The 22,029-nt window shown below is 42.4% G+C and overlaps 1 protein-coding gene across 2 annotated transcripts in view; it reads left to right on the top strand.

Moving 5' to 3' along the window:
* LOC117873463 (ethanolaminephosphotransferase 1-like) overlaps positions 1-22,029 on the top strand; it is an 82,903-nt gene that overhangs the window by 5,201 nt on the left and 55,673 nt on the right. For both annotated transcript variants that reach the window (XM_034762888.1, XM_034762889.1), the window contains exon 2: positions 17,345-17,413. In XM_034762888.1, coding sequence (XP_034618779.1) covers positions 17,345-17,413 — 69 coding nt within the window. The remainder of the gene's footprint in view (positions 1-17,344; positions 17,414-22,029) is intronic.

Genomic DNA, 22,029 nt, shown 5'->3' with positions numbered 1-22,029 from the left:
TAGAAGTCATGATTCTTTTCTGCTATTAAAGTACAATCAGCTGAAAAATGTGATGAACATACTTGAATTGTACAAAGTCATACTGAGAGGTCAGCAAAGTAGGCATTTAGCCACTCAACTTTGAGGTACTGTACATAGGAATATAGGAATTGCCATACTGGATCAAAACCAAGGTCATCAAGTCTAGTATCCTGTTTCTGTCAGTGGCCAACACCAGATGCTTCAGAGAAAGTTGTAAGAACCCTGCAGTAGGCAGATGCAGGATAATCTGTTCCCAACAATAGGTTTCATTCTGATCACTGAGACATATTGTACTGAGACTAGTTTAAGTGAGAGGAAGCAATGACCTATATTTCTTAACTGTACAGACAATGTAATCATTAGTTAGTAGTATATAGTTGTGGCATCAGGGAACAGAATCGACAACTTTCGACTCCAAAAAGAAACAGACTTCTATCTGCGGAAGTAACTGAGCTGTTGCTCTATTAGTTCAGCCTGCAGAGGAATCTATGTAAACATGAATAGATTTCATTTAATCTATTACAGATGGCAAAGGTACACTAAGGAGTTCATTGCACTCAATATTTCTCCCCACCTAATAATTGTCTCAAAAATAATTATGTTAAAAATTGTTTTAGAAAAATTGTACGTGACTTGGGCCTTTGATTTGTTAAAAAATACTACAGTTGTACTGTTTGTGCTATAGAAAATGAAACATTGGGCACAGTTTTTTTAAAAAAAGTTAAAAATAGGCTGCAAATTAAATCATCACCAGCCTTCGAAAGAGAGGTTTAAGGATTGAATAATTTATATTATTAACAAGCTTCTTTTCTGCTCCAAAATTGCTCTACCTGAGAGAAGTCTTCATCTTTCCTCCCTCATTAGCAAAGAAGTGGTCACGGGCAACCTTCTGCACTCTAATTTCTCCGTCAGTGGCAGAACACTTTTGGAGCTGGGTTTCCAAAACTCATCCTTCCATCAGCAGTGACGCATCATTGTTGCATCCATCCTTCCTTCCTTCTGTGGGAAATTAGTGGTGAATCCTGGCCCCAGTGAAGTCAGTGGCCAATGGGTACAGGATTTCATTCCAGGGTGTCTAGTGTTTGTGTTAGATGATGATGAAGCACCATGCCCTGCCATATAAGGTTTTATATCCCTTCTTGTTTTAAAAGAAAATCTTATTTAATGTAACTGTCAATGTTCTCATTATCCATATAAACAAATTTTTAAATCCTTCTAAGATCTTGTCCTGCTAATAACAAAAATCTGTATTCTGAAATTCTATAAGCAGAACATAGTAGAAGATGTGAGTGGAAAAAGCTGAAGGAGGTAAAGGAGGTATGGTGAAGACTGCTGTTGACATGTGTGCCTTCTCTTCTACCAAAGGGAATATTTGGAGAACAAGTAGTGGCAGCAGTATGAATGAGGGAGGTACAAGAATAATGAAATACCTCATGCAGTAGTGATATCTGCTGGTGTGAAACTTGTACCATAAATGGTAGGCCAGTAAAATGCTATACGCTCTGTTTTAATTTATTTTGAAAGAAGTGCTGTTTTCAAAATGAGTACTGCAAGATCATTATTTTCAACACATCACTTACGTAAGAGCAGAATTTTATATACTGCCGCTTAGCATTTTTTTACTTTCCTGCGATTATCATATTTAACTATTTCTGTTTCTTGAAATTGTTTATATATATACCTCTACCCCGATGTAACACGAATTTGGATATAACGCGGTAAAGCAGTGCTCCGGGGGGGCAGAGCTGCGCACTCCGGTGGATCAAAGCAAGTTCGATATAACGCAGTTTCACCTATAATGCGGTAAGATTTTTTGGCTCCCGAGGACAGCATTATATCGGGGTGGAGGTGTATTTAAATGTTGACAGGCCCGAGTCTTCACTGTCTTGCACCTTCTACTATCATTTATATCTGTGAAAAGCAAATGTAGAGGGAGTGGGAGGATGGGAGAAGTTGGTCTTCCAGTAATTGATACAAGTTAGAGAAGTCCAGAGGTTGTTGTATCTTGCCCCAGCGGTTGAATTAGCCCCCCACTATTCTCAGGATGGGGCACAGGAGGTTGAGGAAAGCCACATATTGTCCTCTGCCTCATCAAGTGCATTGAACATAGCTTAGGTGTACCTGAGAATCTGGCCCAAGATTTTCAATAATTGTTATTCTTTTTTGCCTTAGCTGTGATGCATTGAGTCCAATGCATGCTGTGAAAACCTTTTTTTCTTAAACCACATTTAAGAAAAAGATCTGGCCAATGATAGCAGCTAGTACTCCTGAATGTTACACCCTATTGGTGAAGTGCAAAATGTTCCAACTTTGAGTTTAAAATGGATAAAACTGGTGGTTTTCTTCCCACTCTCTTTATAGTTTTATCCTGCTTGTAATTAGTTTTATTTTATAAAATACTGTAGATTATTTTTATGTCTTTCTTGGACTAATTTTATTAAAACCTTCAAGTGTTTTATGACCTTCATATAAGGTCCCCTGTAGCTGTTAGTTGGCTCCTTCCCTTCCTGTGTTGGAACAACTATTATACTCGTCAATAATTTACTACAATCATCATCGTCGGCATCATGTTCCTATTACGTCTCTGGCATTTAGGGCATTGATGAAGGTCCTCCACTCCTGTCTGTTTCTGGCAAGTCTTTCAATTAGGGTGACCAGATGTCCCGATTTTATAGGGACAGTCCTGATTTTTGGGTCTTTTTCTTTTATAGGCTCCTATTACCCCCCACCCCCGTCCTGATTTTTTACACTGGCTGTCTGGTCACCCTACTTTCAATGGCTCCCCAGCTGTGCCCCAGGTTTTTCAGTTCAGCTTCCACAGCTCTTTGCCATGTTTTTGGGCGGCCTCGTTTTCGCTTGCCTTCAGGTGTCCATCTTATTGCTACTCTGGTGATGGAATCAATTTCCATCTGAAGCACATGACCGATCCCTCTCCAATGCCTCCTGGCAATGATGGGGCTCAGATCCTCTTGGCTGCACTGTGTCAATAGATCTTGGTTTGAGATTGTTCTGGGCCAAAAGATACAGAGGATTTTTCTGAGGCAGATTGTATGGAATGAAGACAGTTTGGACATGTCATACTTTCTCATTCCCCAGCAATCTGAACTATAAAGTAGTGTTGAAAGTACGCAGCTCTGATAAATCTTGAGTTTGGTTTTGGTGTTGTTTCTCAATGATTTCCAGTCTGTATTTAAGCTCCTGAAGGTATTCCTATTTACTATAATGCCAGACGTCTAATTCCACATAAAATATCAGAGTGTTCATGCAACCCTGTCTTCTGTGTATTTCAGCCTAATCCATGATTACCACCTGATATACAGCTGCTTTAAACTATTAGTTTTTCTGAGAAATAGGCTTGCCAGTCATTCAATTCCTAATAATCCCATTTCTTTCCTTTAATAAAAATGAACTCTTAAGTACAAAGTTGAGTTGAAATATTCATACTTTATTTGAACAATCTTATATTACTTATGCTTAAATTCTCTCTCTCTCTCTCTCTCTCTCTCTCTGTATATAAATATATATATTTGAAATATTTCAATAAACAACACTCCCAGCTCTGTCTCTACTGGCTTTCTCACCCTGGGGTGAGTTACAGCCTGTCTGTGCCTTAATAGCATGTTATGTAAAAAGGAAATAATAGTGCTGACCTAACTCTTAGGAGTATTGTGATAATTAATTATAAAGTGACTCCCAGGCCAAAATGCAAAGTATTGTTAAGGATTTATAGCTGCTTATATGTAAATTTAAAAAAAATCTGTTTCTTTGTTGCTGTTGCTCCTTTTTGGCCTGAGCAGTTGGCCAATATTTGGGGCCTTATTGGGTTATTTAGGTTAGAAGGAGAAACTGGTGAACGAGTCACGTATTTCTCTGGTGGAAGCCTGTTTATTTACAAAGAATGCTCACAAAGCCCTGTTTCACTCAACACACCAGGAACAAACAACAGTAGTCTGTTTCCTTATTCAGAAATCCAAAATTGCCTTTCCAGTGAGTACTGTGTCCAAAATAAGTTCTCTCAGCTTCCTCCCATGTATACATTCTTGACTTTTCTTATTCTCTGTGGCTTTTTTCCTCTCACACACAGACACACACAGTTATAACCAATCAGTGCTGTAGCCCCTGCATTTGCAATCAGTTCCAAGGTAAACCTCTCAGTCCATATGACTTCACTTCTGCTCAGGCTTTGGCATGCTGACCAGTGCCTGGGGCGGTGGCTTCAGTTGTTTCAGCTATCGCTGCACAAAGAGATATTTAATTGCTCCTTCCATTTAGCCTGAATGAAAGATGGTTAATATGCCCGTCGATTTTTTTCCAGGTTTGTGATTGATCTACATCTCAAAGGCTAGGTCTACACTACCCGCCTGAATCGGCGGGTAGAAATCGACCTCTCAGGGATCGATTTATCGCATCCTGTTGGGACGCGACAATCGATCCCCAAATCGGCGCTCTTACTCCACCAGCGGAGGTGGGAGTAAGCGCCGCCGACAGAAAGCCGCAGAAGTCGATTTTGCCGCCGTCCTCACAGCGGGGTAAGTCGGCTGCGATACGTCGAATTCAGCTACACTATTCACGTAGCTGAATTTGCGTATTTTAAATCGACTCCCCCCTGTAGTGTAGATGTACCCAAAGACATGCTTGAGGGCAACTATTAATACCTTCCAATATAACATTAAGATCCAAAACTGTAGGATTTACAACACTATTATAAAATCCAAGGATGCTATATGCTCTTCCCCTTGGAGACCTTTATTTGTGGAGCCCACTTAGGGTTGGTTGACAGCTGGGCTCTCCCCCTCCACTCCAGTCTGCTTGTGCCATGCCCAGCACAGTTCATAAATTCCAGGGCCAGGAGGGACCATTGCGATTATCTAGTCTGACCTGCTGTATAACACCGGCCATAGAAGTTCCCCAAAATAATTCCTAGAGCAGATCTTGTAGAAAAACATCCAGGCTTGATTTTAAAATTGCTAGGTATGGCAAATCCACCATGGCCCATGGTAAATTGTTCCAATGGTTAATTACAGTAGAACCTCAAAGATACAAACACCAGACTGAAGGATTTACTGGACAACCGGACACCCTCTGGAACCGGAAGTCCTCAATCAGCCAGCAGCACAGACAAAAGGAAAAAAAAGCAAATACTGTACTGCCTTGGGGCTTTAGCTCTGAGGCTCATGGCTTCAGCCAAGGGGGGTTGAGGCTGCAGCTGTGGAGGGAGGCGGGGGTCAGGGCTCTGGGGGGGGAGGGAAGAGAGGGGCTTCTGACCCTCGGGAGCACTGGGGCTCAGGGCTTTAGACTGAGGGGGGGGGGAAGTGCTGAGGCTCAGGGTTTCAGCCCCACAGCTGCACTCCTGGCTTCAGCCCAATGGGGGGTGCCATGGCTCAGGGCTTTAGCTAAGAGGGGAGCTCTGGTTTCAGTCCCAGCACTCTCCCGGTAGTTAAAGTCCTGAGCCCTGCCCTCCGCTCACTGAAGCTGGGAGTGGAGCCATGGGGAACCTCGGCGTTCCCCGTAGGACTAAAGCCAGGAATGGAGCTGTGGGGCTGAAGCCGTGTGCCCTGGTGCCCAGTGCAAGGCTGAAACCAGGAGCGGAGCTGAAGCCCCAAGCCAAGCACTCTCCCCAGGTCTAAAGAGTTGAGCCCCAGTGCTCCTCTAGGGCAGCAGCCCTGAGCCCCCTGCCCAGAGCCCTGGCACCCCAAGAGTCAGAAGCCCCCCCCCCCCCTGCGACGGCTGCAGCCCCAAGCCCAGATATGGCTGAAATCCATAACCTCTTCTTCAGAGTTATGGAACATTTCAGAGTTATGGACAACCTCCATTCCTGAGGTGTATGTAACTCTGAGGTTCTACTGTACTCTTATTGTTTAAAATGTATGCCTTATTTCCAGTCTGAATTTGTCTAGCTTCAACTTCTGGCCACTGGATCATGTTATAGCTTTCTCTGCTTGTTTGAAGAGCTCATTATTAAATATTTGTTCCCCCATAGGTATGTATAGATTGGAATCAGATCACCCCTTAACCTTCTCTTTGTTAAGCTCCATAGGTTGATTTCCTAGCGTCTGTCACTATAAAACGTTTTCTAATCCTTTAATCATTCTTGAAGTTCGTTCTCTCTCTCTCTCATTCTTATTTACTTGGGTTTTTTGCTCCCTTTCTCCTGGTGATAGCATTCTCTTCTCTCTGCATTCCTTCAGTTCAACAAAAGGCTACATACTACTCTGAGCCATTCCTGGCTAAACTGCAGGATCAGAGAGAAGAGAAGAATGGGCTGACAGGCTGCTTCCTGAGTCTGCAGTCATGTATATGTCTACTCCTCGGGGAATTTCTGTGCCACTGCATGTGCGTATATTTTTAATTTTTTGTGCAGAAAAAAGCTTCTGCCAGAAAGTTGCTGCAGTTCTGCCTTTTGCTCACCAGAGGGAGCTGTGGTGATAGAACAGAGCAGCAGCTCCCTGCAGCTAGGGCAGAGAAAGAGCCTGCCTTCTTCACAGTGCCTGTCCGGAGACCAGGGCCAGCTCCAGGCACCAGCCGACCAAGCACGTGCTTGGGGCGGCACCTTGGGGCAGGGCGGCGCTCGGGTTATTTATTTATTTATTGGTTCGTTGGGGTAGCGCTGGAAGGGTGTTTTTTTTGTTTCTGCGGCGCAGTGCTCGGGGGGGCAGGGCTTCGGGCGGCACGGCGCTTGGAGGGGGCGGGGCTTCGGGTGGCGTGGCGCTCTGGGGGGCAGGGCTTTGGGCGGTGTGGTGCTTGGGGGGGGCGGGGACTTTGGCGGCGCTGGGGAGGTTCGGCTGCGCGGCGCTTGCGGGGGGTACAGTGCCGCGGCGCTCATGGGGGGGAGGGTGGCGCTCTTCTTTTTTGCCTGGGGTGGCAAAAAAGTTAGAGCCGGCCCTGCTGGAGACAGAAGCTATGGGGAGACAAACAGTGTAGGGTTGCTGGGGCTCATAAGGGCTAGTGGGGGAGGACAGACTGGGGAAGGGGCTGATTGGGAATGGAGGTGCAGGGCCACAGGGGTGGGGAGGGAGGTGCAGGGCCATATGGTGATGGAGGAGGGGGTGCAGGGCCACATAGGGACAGGGAGTGACTGAGTGGGGGCACAGAGACACATGGGGACAGGGGGAGGGAGTGCAGGGCCGGATGGGGGAGTGGGTGTCTGAGTGGGGGTGGAGGGACACATGTGAACGGGCAGATGTACCTGACTGAATGGGAGAGGCTAGGGGTCAGCCAGGGTCTGCATGGGGAAAGCTTCCTAACAATCCCTCCTCACCCCCCAAAAAACATGTTCCATACTTTTCCCACCCATACCCAACAACCCTCCAAGTTCACACCTGGGCTCCTTCCCAGCAATTAGTTCCCTCTCCCTCAGCGCCTCTGTTTCCGCAGACCCCCCCGCCCAAGCTTTTGCACTGCTTCTGAGGTGTGTGGGAAATATGGTTGTGTATTGTAGTTTAAATGAATTTTACTTGGAATTCTGTATTAATATGTCTAGTAAGGAGTCTATTTGTCAAAAAACATTCCCTGAATCTTTTTTGTTGTCTGTATTGTTACAGACATACTTGCTGACAGGTATTTTGAAATAAATACCCCAAAATAATTGAAACTGGTGTGATTATAGTGTGTTATTTTGACAAATAAAATATGCAGAATTTTGCAAAATTTGAAAATATTGTGCACAGAATTTAATTTTTTGGTGCAGAATTCCCCCAGGAGTAATAATATGTGAATTACTCCCATGTTTAGCTCTATTAGGAGCCCTTCCTAGAGCAGGGAGAAAAGGAGGGTGGCTTTCAAGGAGCTGCCAGTTGTCTTAAACACAGCAGAAGTATGTTTGGAGAAGGGAGCAGGATGGAACAGCACATGCTGTTTTCTCCATCCCACTGCCTTTAGCCACTCCCTGTCCCTGATGGGAATCTTTATAGTAGTGCTATTGTTTTATAATAAATTAAATGTTCTTGATAAATCTGAACATCTCTTCGGGGTATCAGTGAAAGAACACCCCAAGTCCCTTTGCAGTCTATTAAGGCTTGTTCCTAAAACCATGGTTATTGCTTTCCTAAAAGAGATATAGCTATGTGTCTTTGGTATTTCCATTAAAATAAATACAATGGCAATGCAATTTTGTTTTTTATATATAAGCACTGTTTGGTTCTGTGCGAGGCGCACCCTACCACTATTTTACTTTTGCAACAATAAACATTTATTGGAAGCTGAAAATGGGCCTAATTCTGCTCATAGTTGCCCAGTACAACCCCACAGGCCTGCTCTATCTAGCAGCTTTTACAACGGTCATTATTAGTATTACTGGTGTCATGAGGATTTAGTGTTTAAACTGTGAGCCAGTCAGTTTCTTCAGTACCTTCATTTATTTCCTTAGTGTTATGCTCTAGTGCTCTGTCTAAAGCCTTATCTGCACCAGAAAAAAACTGGTATTGCTACAGCCATATTTACAGCTGATTTAAGCACAGAGGAAGGATAGTCTTGTGGTTAAAGCACAGGATTTGGAACTAAGATCTGGATTCTAAAAGGACTCAGTCACAGAGTCTGTGACTTTGGAAAAAGCATATTTTCATAAATGACCTAAGAACATAAGAACGGCCATACTGGGTCAGACCAAAGCTCCATCCAGCCCAGTGTCCTGTCTACTGACAGTGACCAATGCCAGGTGCCCCAGAGGGAGTGAGCCTAACAGGTAATGATCCAGTGATCTCTCTCCTGAAATCCATCTCAACCCTCTGACAGACAGAGGCTAGGGACACCATTCCTTACAGATCCTGTCTAATAGCCATTAATGGACTTAATCTCTGTGAATTTATCTAGTTCTCGAAGACATTTTCTTCCTACAAAGTTGCATCTAACTTTGGGTGCTTTAATATTCAGGTGCTTAACTCCAGAGAGCTAAGGCATAATTTTAAGTGGTTCTAAGCATCAAACAACTTCTTTTGACTTCATTGCAGCCGTATATGCTCAGTATCTCTGAAAATATGACCGTACATTTCTAAAGCTGGGCACTCAAAGTTAGAGAGTGCACTTAAGAATGTGGGCTTTTACCTGTCTGACTCATTTTTACTTCAGAAAAATAAAGGATTATAATACTTACCTCCCTCAGCCAACTAAGTCTAACAATCAAGAAGGGTTCAGAGACCACAATTTAGGAATCTGTTTTACTGAATAGTTTGGTCTCCTAAAGAGCCAGGAGCAACAAACTTATGGTCTTGAAGGCTCTGAGTATTTTCTTTGGAACAGAACATAGCTGCTTTTTCCCTTGAAAGAAGAATGTCTGAATGCCTCTCACAGCACCATCCAGTTTATACATGTGTTTTTTTCAGTTTAACTAAAACAGATCAGCAAATAAAAAAGAGCAGGTCTCTATTCGAGTTTTTCACATCTTCCTGAACATTTCCCCACTTTCCAAAAGTCCACAGTTCATCCAAGAACAGGGGAACCCTTTCTCCCTTCCAATGTACTGTAAGTGACTCTGTCATATACTGTAAATTGTTCTTGAAAAGTCTGCATGTAAGTGACAGAATATTGCTGCAGTCCACAATGTTTTACTAAAAATAATGACACTCACCCCTGGAGTTATCATCAAGGCTTATGACTTCACCAAAAAACAAAAAACTAATACCTTTCTTATGCAAAGCAGTTTAAATGCTTTCATTTGCTGGCAAGTGTTGATTTTGTTTCACTGTTTTTAGGTATATTAAAGATCCATATTTACAATTAAGATCAATATAAATATTTCTAGAAAATGAGTTGATGTGGGTTTTCTCCTTGGGAGCAGGTAGATGTTCTGGAGAGTTTCTGAGTACTTTGGCCGCGAAGCTGTATTTTACTGTTCTTTAATAGATATTTTAGTATTTTAATGTTATGGTGTGCTTAAGGGAAAAAGAGAGGGTGGGTGAGGAGGAAAGAGCAAGATTAAAGGTCAAGTGGTACTACCTCTTTTTATCCTAACTGTTCTTGTTTCAATATGACTGAATTTGTCGAATTTGCTGTCCAGCATGTTATCAGATAGCCTGTGTATGATATTAGTGATTTCTCATTACTTATGCTGGCAAACTACAGTATCTTGGGCTTCTTAGTGATGACATCAGACATCTCTTAAAGCTGTAGGTTTTGCCCTAAAGAAAAATAATCACAATACATCAGGGTGGAGCAATATAAAACAAGGATATTTAAATAATTGAAATAATGATCAGTCACTTGATTTAAAAAGAAGAATAATTTATTTAAATTAGTCAAGGGTGTGTAAAACTAATTTGCAAATTTGGGCAACTGCAGTTTCAGATTAAAATTTACAATGAACTAAATTATAAATGTGGGTTTTTAAAAAATATTATGAATAGTCAGGTATTTTATTTGAATTTTACAAAATTGCCATCGGCAAAAAAAAAAATATTGCAAATTAAGACCCAGATTCTACTCATGCTTAAGCAGGTAATTTTACTCACAGAAATAGTACCATTGACTTTAATAGAACTATCAAGATGCTTAAAGTTAAGCATGGGCATAAGTGTTTGTGGTATCACGTGCTAAAATTTGTTTTTATTAAAAATGTATCTCTAGCATAAAAGCTTGGACACTTCAAAACAAAATTGCATCATCGTTAACAACAAAGTTATTTACCCTTTGGATACATTCACTTGAATGTGAATTTTTTATATACACCGGCCAACATTTTCAAAAATAGGAGCCTGAAGTTGGGCACTTAAGTTCATAATTGAACTCTTAAGGGTGAGATTCTCAAAAGCACGAAGGGGCAGATCTTCAGAACTGTTTTGGGCACCTAACTACCATTGAAATCTTCCTCTGAAAATGAAAGGCAATGAGGCTTGGAATGGGGGGTGCAGGGAGGGACAGAGGGAAACTTTAGGGCTCTTCATGCTTACATGAAGTCTCAGTAGTTCAAATATATACTAACTGACTATTCCATTTGCCATAGGGAATATCACACCTCACCCACCCACACTATATATATGCACCCCCACTCCACAATATATACCACATGATTATCCATTTGCCATACGGGAATATGGCTTGATGCACACATCAATCTGAATATTCATACAAGCACAAACATGCACTGTTCCAAACTTCTGTTATTTAGTAGCAAGCAGCACCATCCAAAAAAAAAAAAAATCAAAAAAAAAAAATCAATCAGTGCAGTTAAGGTTTGGATGATACAATATGGAGATAACGTGCTGATAAAGTACTGTAGATACAATTGTGAATACAGTACATACAGGCTAGTGGTAAACTCAACCCCATCCTACAAATTAAATTTAGTTTATGTAATGCATTTTCCTCCTTTTTAAAAAATAAATGTATATATGCTATCAGAAGAACTCTCAGCATAGCTAGGATTGCCAACTTTCTAATCGTACAAACTAAACACCCCTGTCTCACCCTCTGCCCCACCCTTCCCGGAGTCTCTGCCCCACCCCATCTCCGAGGCCCCGCCCCGCTTGCTCCATCCCCCCTCCCTCCATCGTTTGTTCTCCCCCACCCTCACTCACTTTCACCAGGCTGGGGCAGGGGGGTGAGGGCTCCGACTGGGGATGTGGGCTCAGGGTGGGTGTGGGATGAGGGGTTTGAGGTGCGGGAGAGGGCTGCGGGCTGGAGCAGGGGGTTGGGGTGCAGGGGGTTGAGGACTCCAGCTGGAGGTGCAGGCTCTGGAGTTGGGCCGGAGATGAGAAGTTTGGGGTGCAGGAGGCAGCTCAGGGCTGGGGCAGGGAGTTGGGATGCGGGGGGCAGGGGTACGGGCTCTGGGCTGGGGGTGTGGGCTCCAGGTGGGGCCAGAAATGAGGGGTTCAGGGTGAGGGAGAGGGCTCCAGACTGGGGCATGGGGTTGGGGCATGGGAGGGGGTGAGGACTCCAGCTGGGGGTGTGGGCTCTGGGGTTGGGTCAGTGATGAGGGGTTTGAGGTGCAGGAGGGGGCTCAGGGCTGGGGCAGAGTGTTGGGGGGGGGGTGCAGGCTCCGGGAGGGAGTTTGGGTGCAGGAGGGGACTCTGGGCTCTGGCAAGGATCTGGGAGTGGGTGTGGAGTCCCTGTGGCGCTTACTGCGGCTCCCAGGAAGCAGCTGCCAGGCTCTGGCTGCCCCTAGGTGCATGGGCGGCCAGGGAGGCTCCACGCGCTGCCCTTGCGCCCACGACCAATGGGAGCAGCGGAGCCGGCACTAGGAGTGGGGGCAGCGCATGGAGTCTCCCTGGCCACCCATGCCCCTAGGGACGCAGGGACCTGGCGACCGCTTCTGAGAGCCACACGGAGCCAGGGCAGGCAGGGTTGGTGGTGCTGACTGGAACACCTTTTTGACCAGGTGTTCTGGTTCTAATTGTACAAAACTAAACACCCCTGCCCCGCTGGTTCAAAAGCTTATAATTTGGACAGACACCTGGCAACCCTAAGCATAACAGTGACATCTTGGAAATAACATGGTTGACAAAATGAGCAGAAAGGCTACAGTAAGAGCTTCTTTAATTATTTAGAGCAAATACAATAATTTTAATTTAGCTAAACTATACATTTTATAATTTTACACAAAAATGTCATTTTCTGCCCATCTCTCACCAATATTTACTAGCAAATGACTGATATATAATAGCATATAACTAAAATCTAATGATTTTTACAGATTCTACCACATGTACTTGTACAGTTTGAAATATTATAAATAGTTGAAACTGAATTACACGTAAGAAAATAAATGAGCAAATCAGGTTTTGTGATAGGTATCATCCTTGGTTTTTTTAACCTGTGTATTGCAAATTCACAAAATTCAATAATCATCAGTAGGCCTACAAGGCATTAATGTTTTTGTTTTAAAGGTATATTTACAGGCAATTATACAAGTAAATATACATATAAAATTACACACACACAAACTATGTTAAAAGAACATTATTAATGTTGCAAAGTTAAGCATTTAAAAGTTAGGAAATTCCAGTATTAAGGTTTTCCATGCAACCCTAGTTCTGCCCTCTTGTGCACGCGCATTATGATAGTCTTTAATGACAGGATGACATACTATTTTTTCCACAGGACACCTGCCTGATTTAGTGCACAGGCTGGCCCTGCTCTGGGGATGAATCAGGATTGAGGCTTTTGTCTGTAGGATGAGGCAGGGGATTACAGAAAAAAAAGGGACAGTTAAAGACACTCAAAAAACAGAAATTCCATCATGTGGAATCATTCTGACGTCCAGATGGGTCACCAGCAGGGTTGGAACCTATAGCTCCACTGTACAGATTCTGGTTCTTGAAATAACGGAGTCAGTTGTTATCTATGTGGACCCGCACTAGAGGGGGACGGGACGCACATGGATTTCACAGGGATTTGCTGACAGCAGGGGAGTAGTGAGACTCTGGAATCTTTGGCTCCAAGCTCTGAAGGATGGGCACAGACTCTTCTGCTTGTTTCCCTCCAAGCTGTCCCTGTCCCAGTCCTGTCTCTTACCAGTCCTGGTATCAGTCCTCCTTTTTCCTTGCCTACGCAGCCCTACCCTCCACTCCTCGGGATTTCCATCCTAGTCTCGTTGCCCAGCCAGTCCCCATCTCTCCCTCCAGTCTCTGTCCAAGCCCCAGTCTCCCCCCAACTCTTAGTCTCTCTGTGCCCCCACACCCAATCCCAGTTTCCTTACCCAGATAGTTCCAATTCCCCCTTCCTGCTGCAACTTCTTGTCCCCGGTCTCCTTGGCTAGCCAGTCCCAATCTCCTCTCTTCCCCTAGCTCTTCATTGATCTCAGTGTCTCTACTCCTTTATGACAGTTGGCTCTCATCTCCCCATTTCCTTCACTGGCTCCGAGTCCCATTCTCCACTACATATGGCTCCCAATCCCAGCCTCCCCTCTCCCTCAGGCTTCAAGTCTTCTTGCCCAACCAGTCCATCTCCTCTCCAGATCCCAGTCTCCTTTGCCAACCAGTCCCAGACTTCCCCCTCCAATTCAATCATAGTTTCACATCCCTCTCCAGTTCTATCCTCACTAGAGTTCTTGGCCCTATCTACTCTTTTCCCTTACCTCTAGTTTGGCTTCCCACCCCCTTCATTCAAGTTAGATGGCTTCCTCCTCCATGGTTGCCAGCAAGGGAAGGAGGGGTCACTGAGAACAGAGGAGAGACAGGCTCTTAGTTCCCTGCTGTCAGTACCAGTGGCTGGCCCCACCCCGACGCAGAGCAGCTGGGCGCAGTCAATACAGGCTGGCCCCGTAGCCTGGGGATGGAGCATGCTCAGTCATTCTGTGGGGATGGCACATGCACAGTCTGCTTATGCATAGGAGCTGTGAGGGAATGGAGCATACTCAGGAATCTTCCGAGATTTTATTTGTTAAAATTGAAGAGGTCTATTGAGCATGTGCAAATGGCAATTATTCAAAAGCTCATCATTTGGACAGATTTCATAGGGAAGGCAAAAGGCACATCCCTGACACAAGGGCCAACTCCTGCCAAAAGTCAAGTCCCTTCTTCAAAGCATGGGGGTGCCACAGCATTTAATAAAAGAAAAGGTCAACAGAATTTTTAACATGGGCAAAACAATGTATTTTCCCCTAGCCTTGTTCTGGCAAATGTTCAAAAATGAAAACAACAAAACAAGCCTGACGCAGATATCTATCATGAACATTTTCAACCCAAACAGTTAAAGTTTGACAAAGTTATATGCAACTGAAAACAGGGTCTTACAATGGGAAGTGTTGGGCAAACTTAATAATAGGCAGGCTACCAGCCTGCCAATAATACACAGATAAGTATTCAGGTTTAAGGAACAATATTGTTTTGTTCAAGTAAGAACAAAGTACTTGGTGCAGTTTTGTTTTACAGAAGACATAGATACTGGATGTAGCATTATTATGGAGAAGTATATGTTATGCTCATACAAAGCACACAGGATCTTTATAGAGGAAGGTAAATACACAGCATTTATTGACAGGTTTCAGAGTAGCAGCCGTGTTAGTCTGTATCCGCAAAAAGAACAGGAGTGCTTGTGGCACCTTAGAGACTAACAAATTTATTAGAGCATAAGCTTTCGTGGACTACAGCCCACTTCCTCGGATGCACACAGAGTGGAATAAATATTGAGGAGATATATATACACACATACAGAAAGCATAAACAGGTGGGAGTTGTCTTACCAACTCTGAGAGAAAGAGAAAAAAAAAAAAACCTTTTGAAGTGATAATCAAGATAGCCCAGTACAGACAGTTTATTTATTTATTGAGAATATCACAGTTAGCATATGCTTTTTAGACACACACACACACACACACACACACACACACACACACACACACACACTCCTGCCAGTGATGTTCATAGTTACCAGTCTGTTGTAGCTCGAGTCAATCTAATGGCCAGTTAGATTGAGCACGAGTGTGGAGCTGGGTTCTGTCGGTTGCGATCTGATGCTCCGAGGCTTTGCAGGACTGAACCCAGAGTTCCATGGCAAAACACCCCAGCTTTATAGTTGTAAATTTCCATTTGAGTCCATGCATTTTGCAATGTCATCCTGTCATCATTAGTCCTTAAGTGGTGTTATCATTTGATGGTTATTGTCAGGCTTCCCATCGTTATCTCTTATTTGTTGTCTCGCCTTCGGGGGTGCCTGCCTCACCTCTGAGGTCGTCAATGCTGCTAACATGTTTAACATCGGATACAATGGATGTTTTCTGATTGTCTCCTGGTCTTTCCAAGTCTCTCACTTCTTCTTGACCATCTGGACATTTGTGATGACTTTCACACCTTATCTTTTTCTGATGCATGCATGCCTCATTCACACAAACAATCTCTTACAGATACCTTCAAAGGTATGCAGACAGCAGTATTGTATATTCAGCAGAATACATTGTAAATCAAGCCTTGCTAAATCTTATAACTAAAACAATTCACATTGGGGCTTCAGGCCCTCAACATTCCTCTAATCTTCTTAACATAGATACAATAGAGAATCCTGTCTCTTACTTCCTAATTTGTAATACATATAGGAAACCATAGTAGCTTTATAACCTATTCTAAAACAAAAGGATGACCATAATCACTCATAAGGATTGTTCTGGTCTGTCATTCCTTTCTGCTATTCAAAAGGGGTGGGTGACAGGATGAAATTAAATCATACATTAATTCTCATAGTACATTATAAAATCCAGCTCCTACATATACACACAAGTATTCAATGTTTCACCCAAAGGAAAGCTAACATCTTCACAGAGCCAAACTCCTGAGGTCCCTTCCACCCCTGATATTCTGTGATTCTATAATTCTATGAACAAAGGACCTTTCCGTTTTCAAAGAGTTGCCAGACATAGATAGTATTAGCAACGAAAAACCTGGGATCTGGTAGAGCAGACCCTTACCCTAGTGCTGAGTCCCATTTAAATTAAAGGAACACTGAACAGATGCAGGGACCTAGGAAATCCTGATTCATGATCTGGTTCTAAGAATATTACACAAGTTACATAGTCTTGATACTGACTGGTGAAGAAGAAATGACTCATAATGTTAGTTCAGGAACAGATAACAATAATCCAAAGAGAGGACATTTAGGGTAAGATTTCTAAAGGTATTTGGGCTCCTAAATCACACCTGGTGAAATTTGCTTATTGAAATGAATGGGAGTTATGTGCTTAGGTGCTTTTGAAAATCCCACTTGACACCTATCTGCAATTTAAGGCACTTTAATACCTTTAAAAATCTGGCCTTTAGGGACATTTTATTTTAGTAACCCAAGTCTCTCCTGGAAATGTTTTCTTACAGTGAAATTAGCTTACAGTAATAGCATGGTGAAGTCATGAATGATCACTTTGGCATATGAAAGCTTTCATGGCTGTTTTCTAAAAGAGATGTAAAGGAGAATAATGCTGTAGTTTTCTTCAAATCCCACATTCATGCTAGAAATATACTACTGCTGAGAATACACATTTCAAAGGGTGCTACTGAAGACAATTTAACTTCAGTTAAAAGACTTTAAAGGATAGCTAATGAAGTCAATGGGAATTCTATGCATAGAGTGGTTATAGAACTAATCTGTACTAATTTGTCAAAGTGAAATCTTCATATGTGTGTGTGTGTGTATGTGTATGTGTGTATTATATATTTAAATCTAAGTCTCAGGATATTTGTCTTCCATTTGTCTTCCACAAAATCCATTTGTTATTGGCAATGTACTATAAACCAGGTCAGCACATCTTAATTAAATTAAACCTTCATTAGTGGCAATCAGGGTGAAATACACTTACATCAATCAAATTTAGGTTGATTTTTCCTAAATGCTGAAGGCCATATTCTACCCATGGAAAACAGTGTTCTCAATGTCTTGCATTTTTACATGTTTGTTTCTTTGCTCACAGTACAGTGCTGTGGACACAAACCCGTTATCAGTCTATGTTATGCAGCCCCTCTGGAACAGAATTGTAAAGGTAAGAGTCTTATTGTTTATAAGAACTATCCAATCATAATGTAAGGGTTTGTTTTAAGGTGCAGAAGGTAGATTTAATTTTAAACAATAGATACTGATTTTAAAAAGCTGAAATTAAACCTATAAAAAATGAAACAACAACCCTCGAAACCCCCACCACACAAGAGCGTACTGAATCGATAGATATATTTGAGATGGATATGTTTAGATTTTTATGTATCTGTTACCAGTGTTGTACCTATTGTTTGTCATCATTATAACAGAAAACATCAGTTGCCATCACATTCCTCATTACTGAATTTTTGGAGACATTGAAAGACATCCTTAGTACAAGTTATTTTTTCTACAGCATATGCTTTCTACCACCAGCATCTCTTTATCTTTCTGTTGTGCAAATGATTACAAACAAGCACTGTCTAATATTCTCCCAAGGGAACTTGTCCAGGGAGCTGGATATTTCTTTAACAAGCTGAAAATGGGAGCAGTTACTATGATCACCAAAAATGTTGGGAGGCGCTATCACTCGGATGCAATGGCATCAGCAGATTTTTTTTCTTTCTTTTTTTTTTTTAAATGAAGCTGCTCACAATTAGATTTACTGCAACTGGGGTAAAATAGTAGCTAATAAGTCTCATATAAATCTGTACTGTGACGTTGCACTATATATGATTTTATGAAAATATGCTGATGAGTGTGAATATAATGTAACTGGAATATGCTTCATGCAAAAGGTCTCTTGTAAGGTATCATTACAAAGCTTATAATCTACTGAGTGTCGTCATCCTATTTGTATAAATGTATCACTCTTGTATCTGAAACTAGAAATATGAAATATAACTTTGAGGGCCTGTTGTAATTATGCAAAGTGTGGGCCATTAATGGTGGTTTGGAATCTTGATGGCACCCTTCAAACAGGACAATTGACTGTGGATGGCTCTGTTGGCAGGCAAGCCTTCCTGTGAGTCAGGCTGGGAAGAATTAAGGCTTGGGGTCTTACAGTGACATGTGATCATGTCACCTGAACTGGAATCCATCTTTAACCTAGTGTCTTTCCATTGAGAAGGAGGGGTGGGAACCCAGAGGGACAAAGGATTCCCGCCTTATGTAAAAGATATATAAGTGGGGGAAACAGAACAAAAGGGGCGGCAATCATGAGAAATCCCCTAGCTACCACCTGAGCTGGAACAAGGGCTGTACCAGGGGAAAGGATTGTGCCCAGACTAGAAAGGCATCCAGTCTGTGAAAGAAACTTATTGAAACATCTCTGAGGGTAAGATTTTATCTGTATTCAGTTTTATTACTGTACGAGGCTTAGACTTGCATGTTTTATTTTATTTTGCTTGGTAATTCACTTTGTTCTGTCTGTTAGTACTTGGAACCACTTAAATCCTACTTTCTGTATTTAATAAAATCACTTTTTACTTATTAATTAACCCTTATTAATTAATACAGGGTATGTATTAATACCGGGGGGGGGGGAGCGCAAACAGCTGTGCATATCTCTCTATCAGTATTATAGAGGGTGAACAATTTATGAGTTTACCCTGTATAAGCTTTAGACAGGGTAAAACAGGTTTATTTGGGGTTTGGACCCCATTGGGAGTTGGGCATCTGAGTGTTAAAGACAGGAACACGTCTTAAGTTGCTTTCAGTTAAGTCTGCAGCTTTGGGGCACATGGTTCAAACCCTGGGTCTGTGTTGGAGCAGACTGGCGTGTCTGGCTCAACAAGATAGGGTGCTGGAGTCCCAAGCTGGCAGGGAAAGCAGGGGCAGAAGTAGTTTTGGCACATCAGTTGGCAGCCCCCAGGGGATTTCTGTGATCTAACCCGTCACATGTACTTCCATATTCACCTTCAGGAAAATAATGGCATCTGTACAGGCATATTAAAGGAGAATTTGTATAGTGGAGCAAACTTGAGAGCAGACATCATATATAGCTAAAGAAATGGATGTATTTGGTTAGTAATTTTTAGCTCCTTCCATGTTTGTTTAACAACACAGCCACTACTTATCCCTGATCCAGCAATGAAGTCATAATCCCATAAACATTCTCGGTGTTTTGTCATGAAAATGATTGTGATGTCACAAATTCAGCTCTGTGACTTCACTTTAGGATCAAATCAGAGAATGCAAGGGAGCAATTTTAACATAATTAACCCTGGTAGTTGGCATTTCAGGACCAGATGCTTCTGTCCCTATCATGCTATAGAGGGCTATGGTGGAATAGAAAAGCCCCCCCTCCCCAGGGGCTACTTCCACTTCCTAAAAAAACCCAACATAAGGAGAGGAGCAGAGCCTTCATCACATGTTTCCCTATGCTCCAAAGCCTGCAGAAGTTCCCCTAAACTGGCAACAAGTGTTTGTTACTCCATGGGTATTCTGGGGCACCTCAAGTTGGAGGGAGAGAATGGGAACTGAGGAACAGCTTCACTCTATGGCCTCCATAGAAAGAAGGTTACATTCTGCAGCCTGTTGCCATGGAGTTTAAAGGGACCCTGTCAAGTTAAAAATCATATAAATATATATTTTAAAATATCTTGGCCTGTCTTCCTAACACAACCCTGGTGTACTAGAATTTTCAAAACTTCATTTACTTTTGACTGATTCTGGTTTTTGTTGACTTTAGACTCCATAGGCTATAAGACTGGAAGGGACCATCATAATCATTTAGTCTGACCTCTTACTCATCACAGGCCAGAGACCTTCATCCACCCATGCCAGCACTAGGCCCATCTCCTCTGGTTGTGTTACTGAAGTCCTCAAATCTTGATTTAAAGATTTCAAGTTACAGAGAATCCACCATTTACTCTAGTTCAGACTAGCAAGGGACTTGGGTCCCAAGGCAAGAAAACCCCCAGGGTCTCTGCCAATTTGACCTAGGAGGAAAATTCTTTCCTGACCACAAATATGATGATCAGTTAGACCCGGAGCATGCAGGAGAGACTCACCGGCTAAACACCAGGGAAAGAATTCTCTGTAATGACTCAGAACCCTCCGCACCTAGTGTCCCATCTCTGGCCATTGGAGGTATTTGCTAGTAGTAGACACAGATGGACCATATGCCATTGTAGACAACCTCATCATACCATCCCCTCCATAAAATTATCAAGCTCAGTCTTGAAGCCAGTTATGTTTTTTGCCTCCACTACTCCCCCCTTGGAAGGCTGTTCCAGAACTTCACTCCTCTAATGGTTAGAAACCTTCATCTAATTTCAAGCCTTAACTTGTTGATGGCTAGTTTATATCCATTTGTTCTTGTGCCAACAGTGACCCTTAACTTAAATAACTCTTCTCCATCCCTGGTATTTATCCCTCTGACGTATTTGTAGAAAGCAATCATATCTCCCTTCAGGTTTTGGTTAGGCTAAAAATCAACCAAAGCTCCTTAAGTCTGCTCTCAAAAAACTCAAGTAAGACCAATTTAACCTATCTCTATTGGCAATACTTCACCTAATGTGACCTAGGATTGCATTAGCCTTTTTCGTGGCTATACCACAGTAGCAGCTTATAGTCATCCTGGGATCAACCAGTACATCCAGGTCTTTCTCCTCATCTGTCACTTCCAACTGGTAAGTCCCCAGCTTATAACAAAAGCTCTTGTTGTTTGTCCCTAAGTGCATGATCTTGCATTTTGCACTATTAAGTTTCATCCTATTTCTAGTACTCCAGATTTCAAGATAGTCCATATCTTCTTGTATGATATTCTGATCCTCCTCCACTTTGTGTCAGACACAAATTTTATTAGCACACTCCCATTTTTGGGGAAATGTTAAATAAGACTGATTCCAAGAATGAACCTACAGGAATTCCACTAGTAACCTCCCTCCAGCATGACAGTTCACCTTTCAATATGATTATTGTCTCTCCTTTAACCGGTTCCTTACCCATCTTTCGATCCTTGTATCTTCTCTATCCCTATCTTCTCCAATTTAACTAATAATTTCTCATATGGAACTGTAAAAAGCAACAAAGAGTCCTGTGGCACTTTGTTGCTTTTTACAGATCCAGACTAACACGGCTACGATCTGTATCAAATACTTTATTGAAATCCAGGTAGATTAGATGTACTGCATTTCCTTCATTTGGAAAATCTGTTATCTTCTCAAAGAAAGAGGTCAGGTTAGTTTGGCAAGATCTACCTTTTGTAAAACCATGTTGTATCTTATTCCTAATTATCCTATGTCTTTAATTACTCTCTCTTTCAAAATTTGTTCTAAGACCTTGCACACAACTGAGGTCAATCTAGTGGGCCTGTAGTTTGCTAGATCACTTTTAAAAAAAATGTTCTTAAATATAGGTACTATATTTGCAGTTCTCCAGTCATAAGGTACAACCCCCCGAATTTATGGATTCATTAAAAATTCTTGCCTTTGGGCTTGCCATTGTACATGCCATCTTTCTGCTAAAGATGGGCCCAAACCAGAATAGTGGAATGAAACCTCCCTCAAACTTTGGGTCTGGAGCCAAAATCTCTGGAGTGGGAGCCTCTCTACTCTTTGCATTTCTTTCAGCTTCAGCAATGAAGACAGTCAGCTTCACTTTTGCTCCTAGTTATTTTCACTATCAGTTCTAATCTGGAGCAATGCAGGATAGTGGGTTTTTTTTAAAAATAACCTG

The sequence above is a fragment of the Trachemys scripta genome, chromosome 2 (genome assembly GCF_013100865.1).
Source record: "Trachemys scripta elegans isolate TJP31775 chromosome 2, CAS_Tse_1.0, whole genome shotgun sequence".
Taxonomy (NCBI): Eukaryota; Metazoa; Chordata; order Testudines; family Emydidae; genus Trachemys; species Trachemys scripta.
Note: the sequence above shows the minus strand (reverse complement) of the source record. Positions and strands in the feature narration are given on the sequence as shown.